The 18,255-nt window shown below is 44.3% G+C and overlaps 1 protein-coding gene across 3 annotated transcripts; it reads left to right on the forward strand.

The window, feature by feature from the left end:
• Positions 1-4,176: 4,176 nt before the first annotated feature.
• Positions 4,177-17,666, forward strand: NUDT9 (nudix hydrolase 9). 3 transcript variants are annotated; one of them, XM_056533338.1, is made up of 9 exons: positions 4,384-4,521; positions 5,633-5,750; positions 7,706-7,927; positions 10,874-10,969; positions 11,061-11,147; positions 11,220-11,331; positions 16,745-16,888; positions 17,104-17,188; positions 17,271-17,666. In XM_056533338.1, exons 2-9 carry the CDS (start codon positions 5,680-5,682, stop codon positions 17,414-17,416), a joined length of 963 nt encoding a protein of 320 aa, XP_056389313.1. In that variant the 5' UTR covers positions 4,384-4,521; positions 5,633-5,679; the 3' UTR covers positions 17,417-17,666. The 3 variants fall into 3 exon arrangements, with proteins under 3 accessions (XP_056389312.1, XP_056389313.1, XP_056389315.1); XM_056533337.1 differs by lacking the exon at positions 5,633-5,750 and having other exon boundaries at positions 4,177-4,521; XM_056533340.1 differs by lacking the exons at positions 4,384-4,521; positions 5,633-5,750 and adding an exon at positions 5,879-6,115.
• Positions 17,667-18,255: the final 589 nt, after the last annotated feature.

Consider the following 18,255-nt stretch of genomic DNA (forward strand, 5'->3'; position numbering starts at 1 on the left):
CGTCGGGAAAAAATGTTGCATCGTGTCGCAGTCTGGCGCACGATGTCTGCGACATGGCGCAGACAAAGATGCGCCAAAAAAACCCGACAAAACAAGTCGGGTTTACAATAGTAAATGAGGGCCATTCTGTAAATGACCCAAATGATATCACAAAATGACTACGTGCAGCCAAATAAAGCCAAAAGGGGCCCATGCCTGTCCGTGCACACATATATTTGGGACCCACATCTCCCATTAGTCTCTGTTCCAGTCATTATTGTTTTGAGAACAGTAACTTTATTTTTTGACGTTGACATAGTTGCCGGGTTCACACAAAGTAACAGCGGCCATTTATCTGCTGATTACTGATGAAAATCTGTACATAGTATTGTATTATATGTCAAATAAAATATCTCAGGTGTAAGAACACAATTCCGCGGCACTCATCTAAGATCCAAACTTTATTAGCAGCTTTGACAGAACACAGGCCTGTGTTCTGTCAAAGCTGCTAATAAAGGTTGGATATTAGATGAGTACCACGGACGTGTGTTCTTACACCTGACATAATTACCTCTACTGCTGCTGGTCCGCTGAAGCATCATCCGGATACTGTCGGGCGTTCCCCCGTGTACCTGCCATACCCCACATAAGAGGGCTTCTAAGCAACGTAGTGCCAGCGTTATTTCCTTTTCCGCTATTGGTAAAATAAAATATGTTGCTGTTTTTTTCTATTAGTTTTTGCGGTACATATAATTATTCAAACGAGCAGACATTCTAATTGCAATAATTATAATTATTATTGTTTATATAGCCCACACAGATTCCGTAGTACAGTACACTAAAATTTGTCCCTGTCCCCATTGGGGCTCACTATCTAAATTCACTTATCAGTATGTTTTGATGTGTGGTAGGAAACCGGAGAACCCAGAGGAAACCCGCACAAACACAGGGATAACATACAAACTCCTGAGCCACTGTTCTTATTGGATCTTTTATATGATCTTTGTAAGTGATCAAATAGATGTTCCAGCATGTATCTACACATTACATTATAGGCTTAATAATTATTAAAAAAATGTTTTTAGCCGCTATAAACAATGTCACATGTCAGCCATCACTCACCCAATAGTTCAATGTTAGATCAAGCAACAAAAATAGCGTTCACCTAAACCATTATTTGCGCCATCAAGGAATCTTTTAGTCCTCCAGTCACTTTACTGATTTATATGAAGTGGCTATTGTACACGCTCGCTCATCATAATGTGTTATTGCATCCCAGAGACATGAGAGCCATTAAAAGCCATGTACACCCAGAGGCAGGTCTGAAAGAGATTGATGGGCAGCGTTCAAATAACATGTCACGGGCAGGGTCACGGAGATCAAAGGATCCTCTCCTTGATCCAGTCATGGCCCCACACACGCGCATGCAGAGTCGTATTGAGGAGAGCTGAGCAAGTGTCTCCAACTTTGTTTGGGTTCGAATTATTCAGATTGTCCGTCCGATTCTTTTCTAATTAAAAGTGCCCCAATCACCCTAAAAAAGTAAGGTGTGACACTTGGAGGTCTCCTATATTTCAGGTTTGTTAAATTTACTATGTGCTAGGTAGGGTAACATAGTTTATAGAGTTTCTAAAAAGACAAGAGTCCATCAAGTCCAACCTATAATTCTACTGTGCTGATCTAGCAGAGGTTCCAAGCAGCGAAAGTACAATATGGAACATGAAGGACAACGGCACCTGGGGTCATGTGATCCTCCTATGGAACCCAAAGCACAACGGCACCTGGGGTCAAGTGATCCTCCTATGGAACCCAAAGCACAACGGCACCTGGGGTCAAGTGATCCTCCTATGGAACATGAAGGACAACGGCACCTGGGGTCAAGAGATCCTCCTATGGAAAATGACGGACAACGCCGCCTGGGGTCAAGTGATCCTCCCATGAAACACGACGGACAACGGCACCTGGGGTCAAGTGATCCTCCTATGGAACACGATGGACAACGCCGTCTGGGGTCAAGTGATCCTTCTACGGAACATGATGGGCAGCGCCACCTGAGGTCATGTGATCCTCCTATGGAACATGATGGGCAGCGCCACCTGGTGTCATGTGATCCTCCTATGGAACGTGATGGACAATGTTGTCTGGGGTCATGTGATCCTTCTTTTGATGCCAGATGGCCTTTTGAGCAATTTCTCTTTATTAAATCCTACAAACTTTAGATCTGCTGAATCAGGAACTTGCGCCAAACTGATTCACCAATGTCTTTAAGTGACCTATTACACCACGCAAAGATTCAGTTCACCCTCTGGGTATTCATAACAGGCAGAGTAGCTTGTTGGTGCCCTCTACATAGAGTTGCCACCCAGCCGGTAATTTACCAGCGCAGCCGGCATTTCTATGTTGCCTCCGGTAATTTTCTATGAAAAATACTGGCTATGCAAAGTTCAGTAAGGAGCGCCCAGGAGACATCTTAACACTAGGTCAGCTACAGGAGACATCTCGCTGCAGAAGATCCTGACAGGACACGCTGAGACGTAGTTTCATGTGAGGCTGTTGTACACTGGTAATACCGCACCTTCCGGAGAAGGAATCGGCTGCAACACACCATGCTTCTAATGTGTACAACACAAACAGCAGCACAGTACAGGATACTGGAGGGCACCTATCTACCTATTGGGGAGCACCTAGCTGCATAAGGGGCACCTACTTATCTATTGGGGAGCACTAAACTATACTGGGGTACTTATCTACCTATTGGAAAACACCTACCTTCTACTAAGGTGTCAGGCCCAAGGCCTGATTATTAAAATCCTATATGTGTATAAGTTATGACTGTGTGTGATGAATTGTCCAGGACATGGGTGAGAGGTCATTCGGACGGTGTGTCCTTTTGTGTATTGCATTTTATTGGGGGTCTGGCTGTTTGTTTGTATCTCCTTAGAAGTCAGAGACTCTTTTTGAAGCAGCAGGATGTAAGGGACACTCTGGTCCCATCATATAATCAACCAGATAAGAGGGCCAGGAAGAGAGAAGACCACCTGGTGGGATGAGAGGGGAGGGGGGAATGGAGTCTCCCTCCAAAAAGGCAGATATATGATATTTAAAACAATGCTAGACTCAGGTGACAAGACCATCCTAAGAACAGCACTCTCACTGAAGGACTGCTATACCATCATGCTGTAAGAACTTCATCTTTTGTTTTCTGAACTTGCCTTGCTAAACTCTTTCATATTTTTGTACCTGTATGTCATTTGTTTATTTTTACATATATAGCACTGTTATACCTTTTATCAGATTAAATGTTTCATTAATCAGCTCTGGTCTTTGATCTCTAAATATATGAGCTCACCTTTCTGAAGGCAGCTGTGGTGGAAACACGTTTATCTCAGGGTTAAGTTGGTGACTTGCTGGGACTAGTAGTGGATTCCCAGAGGTCTGGCGGCTTTAACACTTGCACCATCACTCTCTAGCGTCTTAGCTGGACCGATAGGGTGTGATCGTGACATAAGGGCACCTCTATCTACCTGTTGGGGAGCACCTCTGTTCCCACTGTGGCATTTCTATTGCCCCTCCTCTGATCCCCACCATGTGCCATTTTAATCCATTTCTTATCCCCGTGCCATCCCGTGACGTGTATGGACATGGGCGGAGCTTCCTGTGATGTCACCCATATATAATTAATTATGCAAAGTATTTTTTTTACCTCCCTGCCGGCCCCTCACATTACGAGTGTTTTTCTGATCAATGTTTCCTTTCCTCTTGCTGCGTCCGTTCGTGGTGATCAATGTACGATGCGCTTTCATTCACCTCACACGGTCTTCCACCATTATCCCAGAGTAATATGAGAAGAGGTGGCCTTAAACCACTAAAATAACTTTTATTACATTTTTCCACAATAAATTGTGGTTTTGGAGGTTACGATGAATTATTAATATACAACAAAAACATGGCATCCGAACACCTCACATAACCGGGAACCATGAGCAAAACCACACAGTGTATATGTAAATTATCCCTCTTTGTATGTATACAAATGTATACATCGAGAACAGCTCCGTCAGCCGCCACATTTACCTCAGGGAATATTCCTGTCAGAACGAGTTTGGCGCCAACACGTCCCGCCCACTGCAAACTGACGAGCCTAACACGCCCCGCCCACTGCAAACTGACGAGCCTAACACGCCCCGCCTACTATATACTGCCAAAAGACGCCACACCTACTGTAACCTAACAAGCAAACAAGCCCCGCCCACTGAACGCTGACGTACCGTCACGTAATTTGACAAGCGTCTAACGCTGTAAACTGATGAGAGTTGCATGCCCCGCCCACTACAAAGCGAACAGGACCTCGCCCTCGATGTCAACACGCCGTCGCCATGGAAACAACGGGGCGTAGCCGCCCTGTTTGCGCCTGCGCAGTATGCCGCCCCGGCTGCGGACCTGCTGCTGTCTCCTGTCACGGGCAGGTAGTGAAGTACTCGGGCTCCGCTCTCAGGGCCATCGCCTGCCAACCAATCAACGAGCTCCTGACACTTCCGGCAGGTAAGTGGGGCGAGATGCCAGGGTGGTTGATTGGCATCGGTGTCGACCAATCACGGCAGGGGGTAATGCTGTGGCAATCTGTGTGCCCGTCTGTATGTGTAGGACGCGGTCACGTGACGCCTTATCACTGTGGACTGAACGATCACGTGATGCACCATGAACATAGATGGCACCCACTTTCGATTTCACTACATCAGTGTTTTCCAAACAGTGTGTCTCCAGCTGTTGCAAAGCTACAACTCCCAGCATGCCCGGACAGCCTTTGGCTGTGCGGGCATGCTGGGAGTTGTAGTTTTGCAACAGCTGGAGACACACTGTTTGGAAAACTCTTCACTACATCAACATCTCTACTTGCTGTCAGTGAATAAAACAATGATATTGTTTAGACAGGACACCACTGTAACAAACCCAGGACACCACTGTAACAAACCCTCAGCTGTGAGTAGTACGAGGCTTTCATCCTGTCGTGTGCTTTTGTTCTTTAACAATTTCAGGATCTCTGCTGGCTGTCACTGAATGGGAACCTTCTAGTTTATGCTCCATGACCTCACGAGCTCCTGGTGCCCACTCCAGCGTTTGGAACAGTTTGTTCCAAACGCTGAGCAGCGGAGTACCCCTTTAAAACCCTGCACAGAGATTTTACCTTTCACAGCTGAGTTGTTGCTACAATTGTATCCAGGCGAAACACATCAACAGCAAAAATCCCACTCCGGGCCCATTTGTGCCGTTACAGTGTATCAGTGCAGGTGAAATGTAACAGGCTGGAGGATTGTCTTGGTCTAGACTGGATACAATGGTAGCAAACCCTCAGCTGTGAAAATGTATTCGCATCTTACAGCATTTTCATTTTCATAAAGGCTCCTATTCACTGACAGCAAGCAGAGATTTTGGAGTAGGTGAAAAGTGAAAGCTCCAAGTAAATTATAAGGTGGCAGAGTCCTCCATCCCGTCCTGTGCCCCTCATAGTCATGGTAGCCCCTTGGCACTGTGCCCGCCCCTGGACCTGTGCCATCTGCTGCCGTTTCTGTATTGTACACAGCAGCACAGAGTGTTTGTGTGTGTGATGCCAAGTGATGTAATAACGTACTGTTTCACCTCTTCCCTTTTGAAGTCTTCACATAAGCCGCAGCTAGGCCGAGTGTGCGCCCGGACGCGCGGATGGTGGGTAGTACCCTGACTCGTCTTATTACCACGGCCTCCATCACCGCTGCGGTAGCCGCACTCGCAAGGTGCGCACGTTACGTCCCATCTTACGTGTACGCAGGAGGGGGGGATGGGTCATTGTCTGGATTATTGTCATAATATGTGTCAGTCCTAACTGTGCTTTAGGATTCTATTCATGACCAGAGATGAGCAAATCTTCACATCCGAATCTATTGAATTGGCGATCGATTAGTTTAGTCTGGAAAAGGGTGTTCTGTTTCCTGTAACAACATAGTTTACTCCAGATGTTACAAAACTAGAATTCCCAGCATGCCCGGGTAGCCAACAGCTGGAGGTCCACACTTTGGAGACCACTGACGAGCCCTCATACATAAGAAAGTCATAGGCAGCAGGCTATACAAGAGGATCACCGAAAAGCAGCACTGAGCAGGTGAGGAGTTCCCCGATCACCATCCTTACTCATCAGACCCCCGCAATCGTGCTGCGGCTTCTCCGATGAGTGTCACCAAAGCCCAGCAACTGCTTTAGATGCCATGATCAGTATTGATCACAGCATCTAAAGGGTTAAAGGCGTAAATGTACGTCCTGCTGCATGAAGTCCCAGACATTTAGGTCCGGCATCCTCTAGGGGTTAAAGGGGTGCTCTGGTGGAAAAAAAAAATTTCAGATAAACTGGGGGCAGAAAGTTCTAAATTACTTCTATTTAAAAATCTTAAAGGGGTACTCCGGTGAAAAACTTTTTTTTTTTTTTTTTTTTTTTTTTTTTTTTTTTTTAAATCAACAGGTGCCAGAACGCTTAACAGATTTGTAAATTACTTCTGTTAAACAGAATGTTAAATACCAGAAGTTCCCTAGAGGATCCCAGAGCCAATTAACAATAACAACAGTCCTTGGGGATGAATCCCCTCAGGGATAACCCTGACTAAAGACCCCCTTATTCCTATAGATAAAATAATGTGGTGATATAGTGCTCAGTGGCCACTAGATGGTAGTGGTGTATTAAAATGATGACTCCTGTGTTCATTAAAGGGGTACTCCACTGGAAAACATTTTTTTTTTGTAAATCAACCGATGACGTTAAACAGATTTGTAAATTACTTCTATTAAAAAATCTTAATCCTTCCAGTACTAATCAGCAGCTGTATGCTCCACATGAAGTTCTTTTCTTTTTAAATGTATTTTCTGTCTGACCACAGTGCTCTCTGCTGACACCTCTGTCCATGTCAGGAACTGTCCAGAGTAGGAGCAAATCCCCATAGAAAACCTCTCCTGCTCTGGACAGTTCCTGACATGGTGTCAGCAGAGAGCACTGTGGTCAGCCAGAAAAGAGATTTAAAAAGAAAAGAACTTCCTCTGTAGTATACAGCAGCTGATAACTATAATAAGTCATTTACAAATCTGTTTAACTTTCTGGCCCCAGTTGGTTTAAAAAAAAAAAATAATAATAATTTTTCACCGGAGTACCCCTTTAATCCTTCCAGTACTTATCAGCTGCTGTATGCTCCAGAGGAAGTTGTGTAGTTCTTTCCAGTCTGACCACAGTGCTCTTTGCTGACACCTCTGTCCATATCAGGAACTGTCCAGAGCAGGAGAGGTTTGCTATGGGGATTTGTTCCTGCTCTGGACAGTTCCTGACACGGACAGAGGTGTCGGCAGAGAGCACTGTGGTCAGACTAGAAAGAACTACACAACTTCCTGTGGAGCATACAGCAGCTGATAAGTACTGGAAGGATTAAGATTTTTACATAGACGTAATTTACAAATCTGTATAACTTTCTGGCACCAGTTGATTTAAAAAAATAAATAGATAAAAATAAAAACATTTTCCACCGGAGTACCCCTTTAAGGTTATGGGAACATTTGAAAAAAAAAATGAACACCTTTTTTAAGACTGAACGAATCGATGGCCGACTCATTAGCTTACTGTAGAGTATCTCCTCTATTGGCGGAGCAGGTAGTATTGTGTAGTATCATGGATTACGTGTCGCCGCTCTGATCTAAGTGTTTTCTTTTCCCACAGTATTTTCTTGTCTTACCGGTACCGTAACCGCAGCAGCCGCCCACCTCTTACCATGACCCATGTCAAGGCGCTGACCTCTCCGTACCCCGGCTCCCAGGTGGAGAGGTGGCCTGTTCCTCCGGAGAAGGTCAGCTGGTCAGTAGAGTGGCCGGAATACCAACCGGTCGAGTACACCGCCCCCTCCGTTCTTGCCCGGCCCATCTGGGCCGACCCTCCGCAAAGGTGAGAGATGCACCGACACTGTCAGACCTGTTCGTCTGGTTCAATCTACTGTAGCAGTGGTCTCCAGCCTGCGGACCTCCAGATGTTGCAAAACTACAACTCCCAGCATGCCCGGACAGCCAACGGCTGTCCGGGCATGCTGGGAGTTGTAGTTTTGCAAAAGGGAAGCCTTGATTTACCTTTCATGATCAGTGTGGATCCTCTGGAAGAGGCAGACAAGTGTTTGGCTGTCCCGGCATGCTGGGAGTTGTAGTTTTGCAAAAGGGAAGCCTTGATTTACCTTTCATGATCAGTGTGGATCCTCTGGAAGAGGCAGACAAGTGTTTGGCTGTCCCGGCATGCTGGGAGTTGTAGTTTTGCAAAAGGGAAGCCTTGATTTACCTTTCATGATCAGTGTGGATCCTCTGGAAGAGGCAGACAAGTGTTTGGCTGTCCCGGCATGCTGGGAGTTGTAGTTTTGCAAAAGGGAAGCCTTGATTTACCTTTCATGATCAGTGTGGATCCTCTGGAAGAGGCAGACAAGTGTTCGGCTGTCCGGGCATGCTGGGAGTTGAAGTTTTGCAACATCTGGAGGTCCGCAGGTTGAAGACCACTGCACTATAGTCTAGATATCTTCTGGGTGTGTTCACATGCAGGGGAAATGTTGTCGCTTTTTTTCCTCAAAAGTGACTAAACTGCTTCCCTGTGAAGTAAACTCCTCCGGCAGCCATTGGATGACAGCATCACATGATCTTCCATTGCGTCACAGAGGAGAAAAAGATCACATGACCCCCCCCCCCCATAAGTGTCAGCTATAGGGAACGTCACACAATTTCTATTCTATTATACTATTACATGTATCACTATTTCAATATCTCTGTTTGCTGTCAATGAAAAGAAGCATTTATTAGTTTACATCCGGGGGCTGAAAACGTGTTATGACTTAGTACTTCACAGCAGAGGGTTTGTTACAAATATGTGCAGTTTTGGACCGATACATTGTAACAAGAATTCTGCTGTTGTGCTTAGCTCCAAGATAACTGTCCTAGATCATTGTTTCCCAACCTCTGGTCGGTCGATTGTTGCAAAACTACAGCCACGGGCTTCAGTTCTTCACCTATTCCAAGATCTCTGCTTGCTATCAGTGAATTCTAGAGAGAGGGAGGAAGGCGCCTCATGTGCGGGATCAGTAGATCTTGTAGGTGGGGGTAGGGGACGGTAATTCCCAAGCCGCTTACCAAAGTTGGTTGTGCGCCCACACACAACAAGGTAAAGTGCAGAAGAGATATAAAAGAAGGTCCACTGCAGCCCTTCTGGGTAGAAGTAAAATCAAAACCAAATGACCATGGATTCAGGAGTTTGTCTGGCGCAGAGAGGAACCATCAGGAAGCCAAGTAAAATCAATGGATTTATTAAATGCAACGCGTTTCGCTGCGCATGCGCAGCTTCATCAGGCCTGATGAAGCTGCGCATGCACAGCAAAACGCGTTGCATTTAATAAATCCATTGATTTTACTTGGCTTCCTGATGGTTCCTCTCTGCGCCAGACAAACTCCTGAATCCATGGTCATTTGGTTTTGATTTTGCTATCAGTGAATGGGAACCTTCCTGAAGATTTAAAAAAAAAGAATTTGTGCAAACCAAACCCATTTTCACAGCTGAGTGTTTGCTACCATTGTATCCGGTTTAGACAACCATTTGTGGAATCCTGCCTGTTAAGTTTTACCTGCACTGATACAATGTAACAGCGGACTATCCTTGATACAGATGTAGTGGACACTCACCGGTGAGAAGTCGGGCTGCACAATATGTGGCAATCGCTATTGTTGTGAATTGGTGCATGTCTTCATATAAAATAGAGATAGGTATAAGGCTATCCTTCATATAAGATAGAGATAGGCATAAGGCTATCCTTCATATAAGATAGGGATAGGTATAAGGCTATCCTTCATATAAGATAGGAATAGACATAAGGCTATCCTTCATATAAGATAGGGATAGGTATAAGGCTATCCTTCATATAAGATAGGAATAGACATAAGGCTATTCTTCATATAAGATAGGGATAGACATAAGGCTATCCTTCATATAAGATAGAGATAGGTATAAGGCTATCCTTCATATAAGATAGGAATAGGTATAAGGCTATCCTTCATATAAGATAGGAATAGACATAAGGCTATCCTTAATATAAGATAGGGATAGGTATAAGGCTATCCTTCATATAAGATAGGGATAGGCTTAAGGCTATGCTTCATATAAGATAGGGATAGACATAAGGCTATCCTTCATATAAGATAGAGATAGGTATAAGGCTATCCTTCATATAAGATAGGGATAGGCATAAGGCTATCCTTTATATAAGATAGGGATAGGCATAAGGTTATCCTTCATATAAGATAGGGATAGACATAAGGCTATCCTTTATATAAGAGTGGGATAGGCATAAGGTTATCCTTCATATAAGATAGGGATAGGTATAAGGCTATCCTTCATATAAGATAGGGATAGGTATAAGGCTATTCTTCATATAAGATAGGGATAGGTATAAGGCTATCCTTCATATAAGATAGGGATAGGTATAAGGCTATTCTTCATATAAGATAGGGATAGGTATAAGGCTATCCTTCATATAAGATAGGAATAGGTATAAGGCTATCCTTCATATAAGATAGGAATAGACATAAGGCTATCCTTCATATAAGATAGGAATAGACATAAGGCTATCCTTCATATAAGATAGAGATAGGTATAAGGCTATCCTTTATATAAGATAGAGATAGACATAAGGCTATCCTTCATATAAGATAGGGATAGACATAAGGCTATCCTTCATATAAGATAGGGATAGACATAAGGCTATCCTTCATATAAGATAGGGCCAGGGACTATTCTGCTGACACCTTCTATGTATGACACTGATCAGTATGAGGTTAGTGAAATAAAATATCTCCATGTAATTGGCAGCGATGAGAACTTCTCCCCCCGATACAACGCTCTGGACGGGCAGGTGCAGAGAACCAGTTTTGAGGGAACATACGAAGTGAAGAACGGGTCACCGAGGTGAGTGCGGACGACATGGAGCGGGTCTCATAGGGGTCTCCTATCACCTCTGCACTTAGATCTCATTAGAATTAATATCTTCAATTCCCAGGAACCCCTCAGGGCGGAGCGGGGTAATAGGAAGAGGATTATTAGGGCGATGGGGACCCAACCATGCAGCGGACCCCATCCTAACAAGGTGAGTGCCGCCACTACTCTCATGCTGCAGGTATTGTGTCGGAATCTGTTTGACACCATGCGCCCTCTACAGGTGGAAACGGGACAGTGCAGGGGAGAAGGTGGCACACCCTGAGTCTGGGAAGCACTTGTTACAGTTCGTGGCCATACAGAGGAAGGACTGCGGGCAGTGGGCCATCCCTGGGGTGAGTAAAGGGAAATTCTTCCTTCAAGTGCAGTGTGACATTTTATACAAGGTATTTAACCCCTTAAAGCAGTATTTCCCAACCAGAGTGCCTCCAGCTGTTGCAAAACTACAACTCCCAGCGTGCCCGGACAGCCAAAGGCTGTCCGGGCACGCTGGGAGTTGTAGTTTTGCAGTTCACAGTGCGATTTATGGATAAAATGACCCATTATTTGTATTCTGTAGGTCCATATGATCATAATACTCAATTATTAGGTTTCGTTTTCCCTTACTACTAAATTAGGATACTTAAAATGTACCTGGTCTGCTAGAAGGCAGACCAGAAAAGACTGGTGCAGGTGAGTAGAGGTTCGGCGGCCATCTTAACACATCGGACCCCCGCGATTACCCTGCTGGTGGTCTGATTTGTCTGTACACCCCAGTATTGATCACAGTATCGGGAGGGCTGATGCCCGCCATCAACCCTTCCAATGCAGAGATTAATTCTGAATAATGCAGGGGTGGACAGACTCATCAGACCACCCGCGGTGCAATCGTGGGGGTCCGATGTGTTGATGGCCGCCGAAGCTCTACTCACCTGCTGTGCTCTTCCAATCGCCGTGTTTAGCGATGCAGTGACGGTGGAACCACGCGACGTACATGTGTGCTAAGTACCAGGGCACATCGACGTACTTGTATGTCGTGTGTCGTCCTAGGAGTAAAAATTTGTATTTAAAGAAAATATATATATATATTTTTTTTTATTCTTTTTTCTCATTTTTAAGTTAAGAGTAGTGTAGTGAAAGATAACTTATCCCAGGGGGTCTCTCCGCGATCTCCTGAACGGGGCCCTGGCAGTCTGCAGGAAGGGGGCGTGCTGACCCCCACGCGGAGCGGCGGCCGACACGCCCCCTCCATGTATCCCATATAGATACATGGAGGGGGCGAGTCGGCTGTGGCTTCCTGCATGGGTCGGAACGGGAGCATCCGACAGACTGCCAGGGCCCCGTTCAGGAGATCGCGGGGAGGTCCCACCGGTCGGACCCCCCGCGGTCTATAACTTATCCCCTATCCTTAGGATAGGGGAGAAGTTATTTTTCACTGCACTACTCCTTTAAGGATCATTAAAGGAGTAGTCCAGTGGTGAACAACCTATCCCAAGGATAGGGGATAAGTTGCAGATCACAGGGGGTCCGACCACTGGGGTCCCCCACGATCTCCTGTATGGGGCCCCGACAGCCCGCGGGAAGGGGGCGTGTTGACCACCGCACGAAGCAGCGGCTGACACGCAGAGCCGGAGCGCTACCTTCGGCAATCTCCGGCTCTGCCATAGCGATGTATTGAGGGGGAGTGTCAGCCGCCGCTTCGTGCGGTGGTCGACACCCGCTATCTGGCTGGAGAGCCTGGCCCCCGTACAGAGAGATCGCAGGGGACCCCAGCGGTTGGACCCCCCGCGATCTCAAACTTATCCCCTATCCTTAGGATAGGGGATAACACTTTCACCACTGGACTACTCCTTTAAGCATAACACTGGTCAGTTATATTGGCCATCTGCTTGTACAGGCTAACTAAGGGAAATTGTGCAAGAAGATTCCTCAAGCCGACATCTTCACTCATCGGACCCCTGCCATTGTAACCCAAACCCCCCTGGCAACAGTATTTCCAAGCTTTACATGCCGAGATCAGCATTAAAGGAAATCTGCAGCGAAAAAAAAACGTATCCCCTATCCACAGGATAGGGGATAAGTGTCTGATCTGGGGGGGGGGGGGGGGGGTCCGAACACTGGGACCCCCTGCAATCTGCTGCATGGGGCCGCGGCTCTCCCATGCAGGAGACGTATCGGCCGCAGCATGACGTTGCAGCCAAACGCCACCCTACATGTATATCTATGGGAGAGGCGGGGATGCAGCGTTCATGCCTCTCCCATAGAGCCGTATGGAGTGTGGCGTGTCCGTCGAGCTCACTGAGCTCGACGCTGCGCGCGTTTGCCGGCACATAGCGCGGCATTGCTAGGGGGCCCCGTTCGGCAGATTGCGGGGGTTCCCAGTGTTTGGACCCCCCCCCCACGATCAGACACTTATACCCTATCCTGTGGATAGGGGATAAGTTTTTTTTGCTGTAGATGTCCTTTAATCAAGGAATCTAAAGGACTAAATGCCAGACATCAACGTTATGGCTGATGTCCGGCATTAGCGGTGAGTCCCGGCTGCAGTTAACAGCCATTACTCACCAGCTTTGGAGCGAGCGCTGAACTCTCTTCAAAGTCACTAAGCACTACACTATCCTGTGTTGCCTTGACATGATCTATGTTGGTCGGGCATTCTTGGAGGGGAATGGTGTTTCCCTACCAGGGTGCCTCCAGCTGTTGTAAAACTACAACTCCCAGCATGCCCGGACAGCCAAAGGCTGTCCGGGCATGCTGGGAATTGTAGTTTTGTAACATCTGGAGGTGAAAGGTTTGGCAGCTGGAGGCACACCGGTTGGGAAACACTGCTCAGTAAAGATGGTTTTGTAACCTTTTTCAGCCTGATGTGCGCACATTCCATACATTTGCTCGATCCGGCGGGTACTAGGACCGCTCAGAAATGTGCCATCTCATAGACGGCAATGCATTTCCTTGCCGAGTCCGCAGAAAGAATGGACATGTCGGAATCGGAATTTCTGCGGCAGAAGCATCCAGCGCGGAAATTCTGCTGTGTGAAGAGTGCAGCAGAATCCCAGTAAAATCAATGGCACTCATGCGACCGTGAACAAACTCCCACATACTTGTGTTGTGAAGATCAGACTTTGATAAGTTCCTGTTTGGATAAAAACCGTCGCCCGCTCACTCCTGAATGTTATCCCACTGATCGGAAACATCCGACTCTAATTTTACCTTCAAAGTATACCTAATCCTGAGCGCTCTCCTACACATTTTGCTGCGGCTAATGTGTTAGAGGTAACTACAGGCGGGACCTCAAATTGCTACGATAAACATTGGTAAGTCCAATTACAACCCTAAATTACCAGTAATTACCGGCTAAACCTGGACCTGCCAATGTTTAAAGAGTACCTGTCATTATCTTGTTAACTACTATAATACTGCTCTTATATACAAGAATATAAATACTATAATACTGCCTCCTATATATACAAGAATATAACTACTATAATACTGCCTCCTATATATACAAGAATATAACTACTATAATACTGCTCCTATATACAAGAATATAACTACAATAATACTGCCTCCTATATACAAGAATATAACTACTATAATACTGCTCCTATATACAAGAATATAACTACTATAATACTGCTCCTATATACAAGAATATAACTACTATAATACTGCTCCTATATACTAGAATATAACTACTATAATACTGCTCCTATATACAAGAATATAACTACTATAATACTGTCTCCTATATACAAGAATATAACTACTATAATACTGCCTCCTATATACAAGAATATAACTACTATAATACTGCTCTTATATACAAGAATATAAATACTATAATACTGCTCCTATATACAAGAATATAACTACTATAATACTGCCACTATATACAAGAATATAACTACTATAATACTGTCTCCTATATACAAGAATATAAATACTATAATACTGCTCCTATATACAAGAATATAACTACTATAATACTTCCTTCTATATACAAGAATATAACTACTATAATACTGCCTCCTATATACATGAATATAACTACTATAATACTGCCTCCTATATATACAAGAATATAACTACTATAATACTGCTCCTATATACAAGAATATAACTACTATAATACTGCTCCTATATACAAGAATATAACTACTATAATACTGTCTCCTATATACAAGAATATAACTACTATAATAATGCTCCTATATACAAGAATATAACTACTATAATACTGCCTCCTATATATACAAGAATATAACTACTATAATACTGTCTCCTATATACAAGAATACAACTACTATAATACTGCTCCTATATACAAGAATATAACTACTACAGTACTGCTCCTATATACAAGAATATAACTACTATAATACTGCTCCTATATACAAGAATATATCTACTATAATACTGCTCCTATATACAAGAATATAACTACTATAATACTGCCCCTATATACAAGAATATAACTACTATAATACTGCTCCTATATACAAGAATATAACTACTATAATACTGCCTCCTATATACAAGAATATAACTACTATAATACTGCTCTTATATACAAGAATATAAATACTATAATACTGCTCCTATATACAAGAATATAACTACTATAATACTGCCACTATATACAAGAATATAACTACTATAATACTGTCTCCTATATACAAGAATATAAATACTATAATACTGCTCCTATATACAAGAATATAACTACTATAATACTTCCTTCTATATACAAGAATATAACTACTATAATACTGCCTCCTATATACATGAATATAACTACTATAATACTGCCTCCTATATATACAAGAATATAACTACTATAATACTGCTCCTATATACAAGAATATAACTACTATAATACTGCTCCTATATACAAGAATATAACTACTATAATACTGTCTCCTATATACAAGAATATAACTACTATAATAATGCTCCTATATACAAGAATATAACTACTATAATACTGCCTCCTATATATACAAGAATATAACTACTATAATACTGTCTCCTATATACAAGAATACAACTACTATAATACTGCTCCTATATACAAGAATATAACTACTACAGTACTGCTCCTATATACAAGAATATAACTACTATAATACTGCTCCTATATACAAGAATATATCTACTATAATACTGCTCCTATATACAAGAATATAACTACTATAATACTGCCCCTATATACAAGAATATAACTACTATAATACTGCTCCTATATACAAGAATATAACTACTATAATACTGCTCCTATATACAAGAATATAACTACTATAATACTGCCCCTATATACAGGAATATAACTACTATAATACTGCTCCTATATACAAGAATATAACTACTACAATACTGCTCCTATATACAAGAATATAACTACTACAATACTGCTCCTATATACAAGAATATAACTACTATAATACTGCTCCTATATACAAGAATATAACTACTATAATACTACCTCCTATATACAAGAATATAACTACTATAATACTGCCCCTATATACAAGAATATAACTACTGTAATACTGCTACTATATACAAGAATATAACTACTATAATACTGCCCCTATATACAAGAATATAACTACTATAATACTGCTACTATATACAAGAATATAACTACTATAATACTGCCCCTATATACAAGAATATAACTACTATAATACTACCTCCTATATACAAGAATATAACTACTATAATACTACCTCCTATATACAAGCATATACTCTGTTCTCGCTCTCGCAGGGTATGGTGGATCCGGGGGAGCTGGTGACGGCCACGCTGCGCAGGGAGTTCTGCGAGGAGGCGTTGAACTCCCTGGAGAGCACAGGAGAGGATCAGGACACGGAGGAGCGCATCCGCAGCCTCTTCTCTCAGGAACACTTGCCGGTAATGATGCTAATTATGAGAGGTCTCCAAACTGTAGACCTCCTGTTGTTGCAAAACTACAACTCCCAGCATGCCCGGACAGCCAACGGCTGTCCGGACATGCTGGGAATTGTAGTTTTGCGACATCTGGAGGTCCACAGTTAGAAGACCAAGGGTCTCGCTTGTCTTGTAGACCTGCGTCATGCTTATGTTTTTGGTGGGTCTTCACTTGGCAGGTCTACAAGGGCTATGTGGATGACCCCCGTAACACGGATAACGCCTGGATGGAGACCCAAGCGGTCAATTACCACGATGAGTCAGGTGGGTATCTGCCTGTTTAATACTGATTATACAACCTTCTTCTACTCCTCTCTTGATGCCACTCTCCGCCATCTTTCTTCAGGGCACATCTTGGACAAGTTGGCATTACAAGCCGGTGACGACGCGGGCAAGGTGCAGTGGGTGGACATGAGCAGCAGCTGCAGCCTGTACGCCAACCATGCCCAGTTTATTCAGGTTGTAGCGGAGAAGAGGGGCGCCCACTGGTAGTCATCGGCACAGCTTGGCCGTCTCGCTAAAGTCATGTTCTGCCCATAGGTCACTGTATACGACGATCCGCCATGACGGTACAACCACTGCCAGTGGACAACATGGACTATCTGGTGACAATGGCGTCGGTTGGGGGGGAGGTAGGATATATTGGGCAGTTCTTGATGATGGAAATATACGCATATGTGTTGTGCGTTGTGTGCACCTAAAATGTAGTGGTATTTATTAAAAGTGCCTTCCACCCATGTGACCCCTGTCCGCTACCGTAAGTGTCTGCAATGGCCACATCAGAACTGGAGCAATGGAAGAATGGCTGGGTGCATGTGCGTCATTTACCTGGGGATGAGATGGCACCAGGATGCACTATGGGAAGAAGACAAGATGGCGGGGGCAGTGTGATGGGCTATGTTCTGCTGGGGACCTTGTGTCCTGGCATCATGTGTAGGTCACTGTGACACGTACCACCAACCGACCACTGTACAGACCAAGTCCTCCCTCTTCATGGCAGCGGGACCCCCTAATGGCAGCGGCCTCTATCAGCAGGATAATGCCCCCCCCCCCCCTCCCCCCTCCGGACACACTGCAGACATCGTTCACGAATGAGAAACATGAAACATAGATCAAGGTGGTGACTCGGTCTCCAGGCTTCTCAGATCTCATCTGATCGACCATCTGTGGGATGTGCTGGAGAAAAAAGTCCTATCCATGGAGGCCGCACCTCACACTTTACGGGATCTGATACCACAGGACACAGCACAGGGGTCAGGGACTCGGGTCAAATCATGGGGCTATGGGGACCGGGTCTCGGTGGTAACATCACAGGGCTCTGGGGTCGGGGT

The sequence above is a fragment of the Hyla sarda genome, chromosome 8 (assembly GCF_029499605.1).
Source record: "Hyla sarda isolate aHylSar1 chromosome 8, aHylSar1.hap1, whole genome shotgun sequence".
Taxonomy (NCBI): domain Eukaryota; kingdom Metazoa; phylum Chordata; class Amphibia; order Anura; family Hylidae; genus Hyla; species Hyla sarda.

What these genes read in the sequence shown, in the direction of transcription:
- NUDT9 (XM_056533337.1), top strand. Translation starts at nt 4,400, where the DNA reads ATGCCGCCCCGGCTGCGGACCTGCTGCTGTCTCCTGTCACGGGCAGGT. An exon ending in TGGGCCGACCCTCCGCAAAG is followed by an intron (nt 7,928 to 10,873) that starts GTGAGAGATGCA and finishes TGTAATTGGCAG; the next exon opens with CGATGAGAACTTCTCCCCCC. An exon ending in GCGGACCCCATCCTAACAAG is followed by an intron (nt 11,148 to 11,219) that starts GTGAGTGCCGCC and finishes CGCCCTCTACAG; the next exon opens with GTGGAAACGGGACAGTGCAG.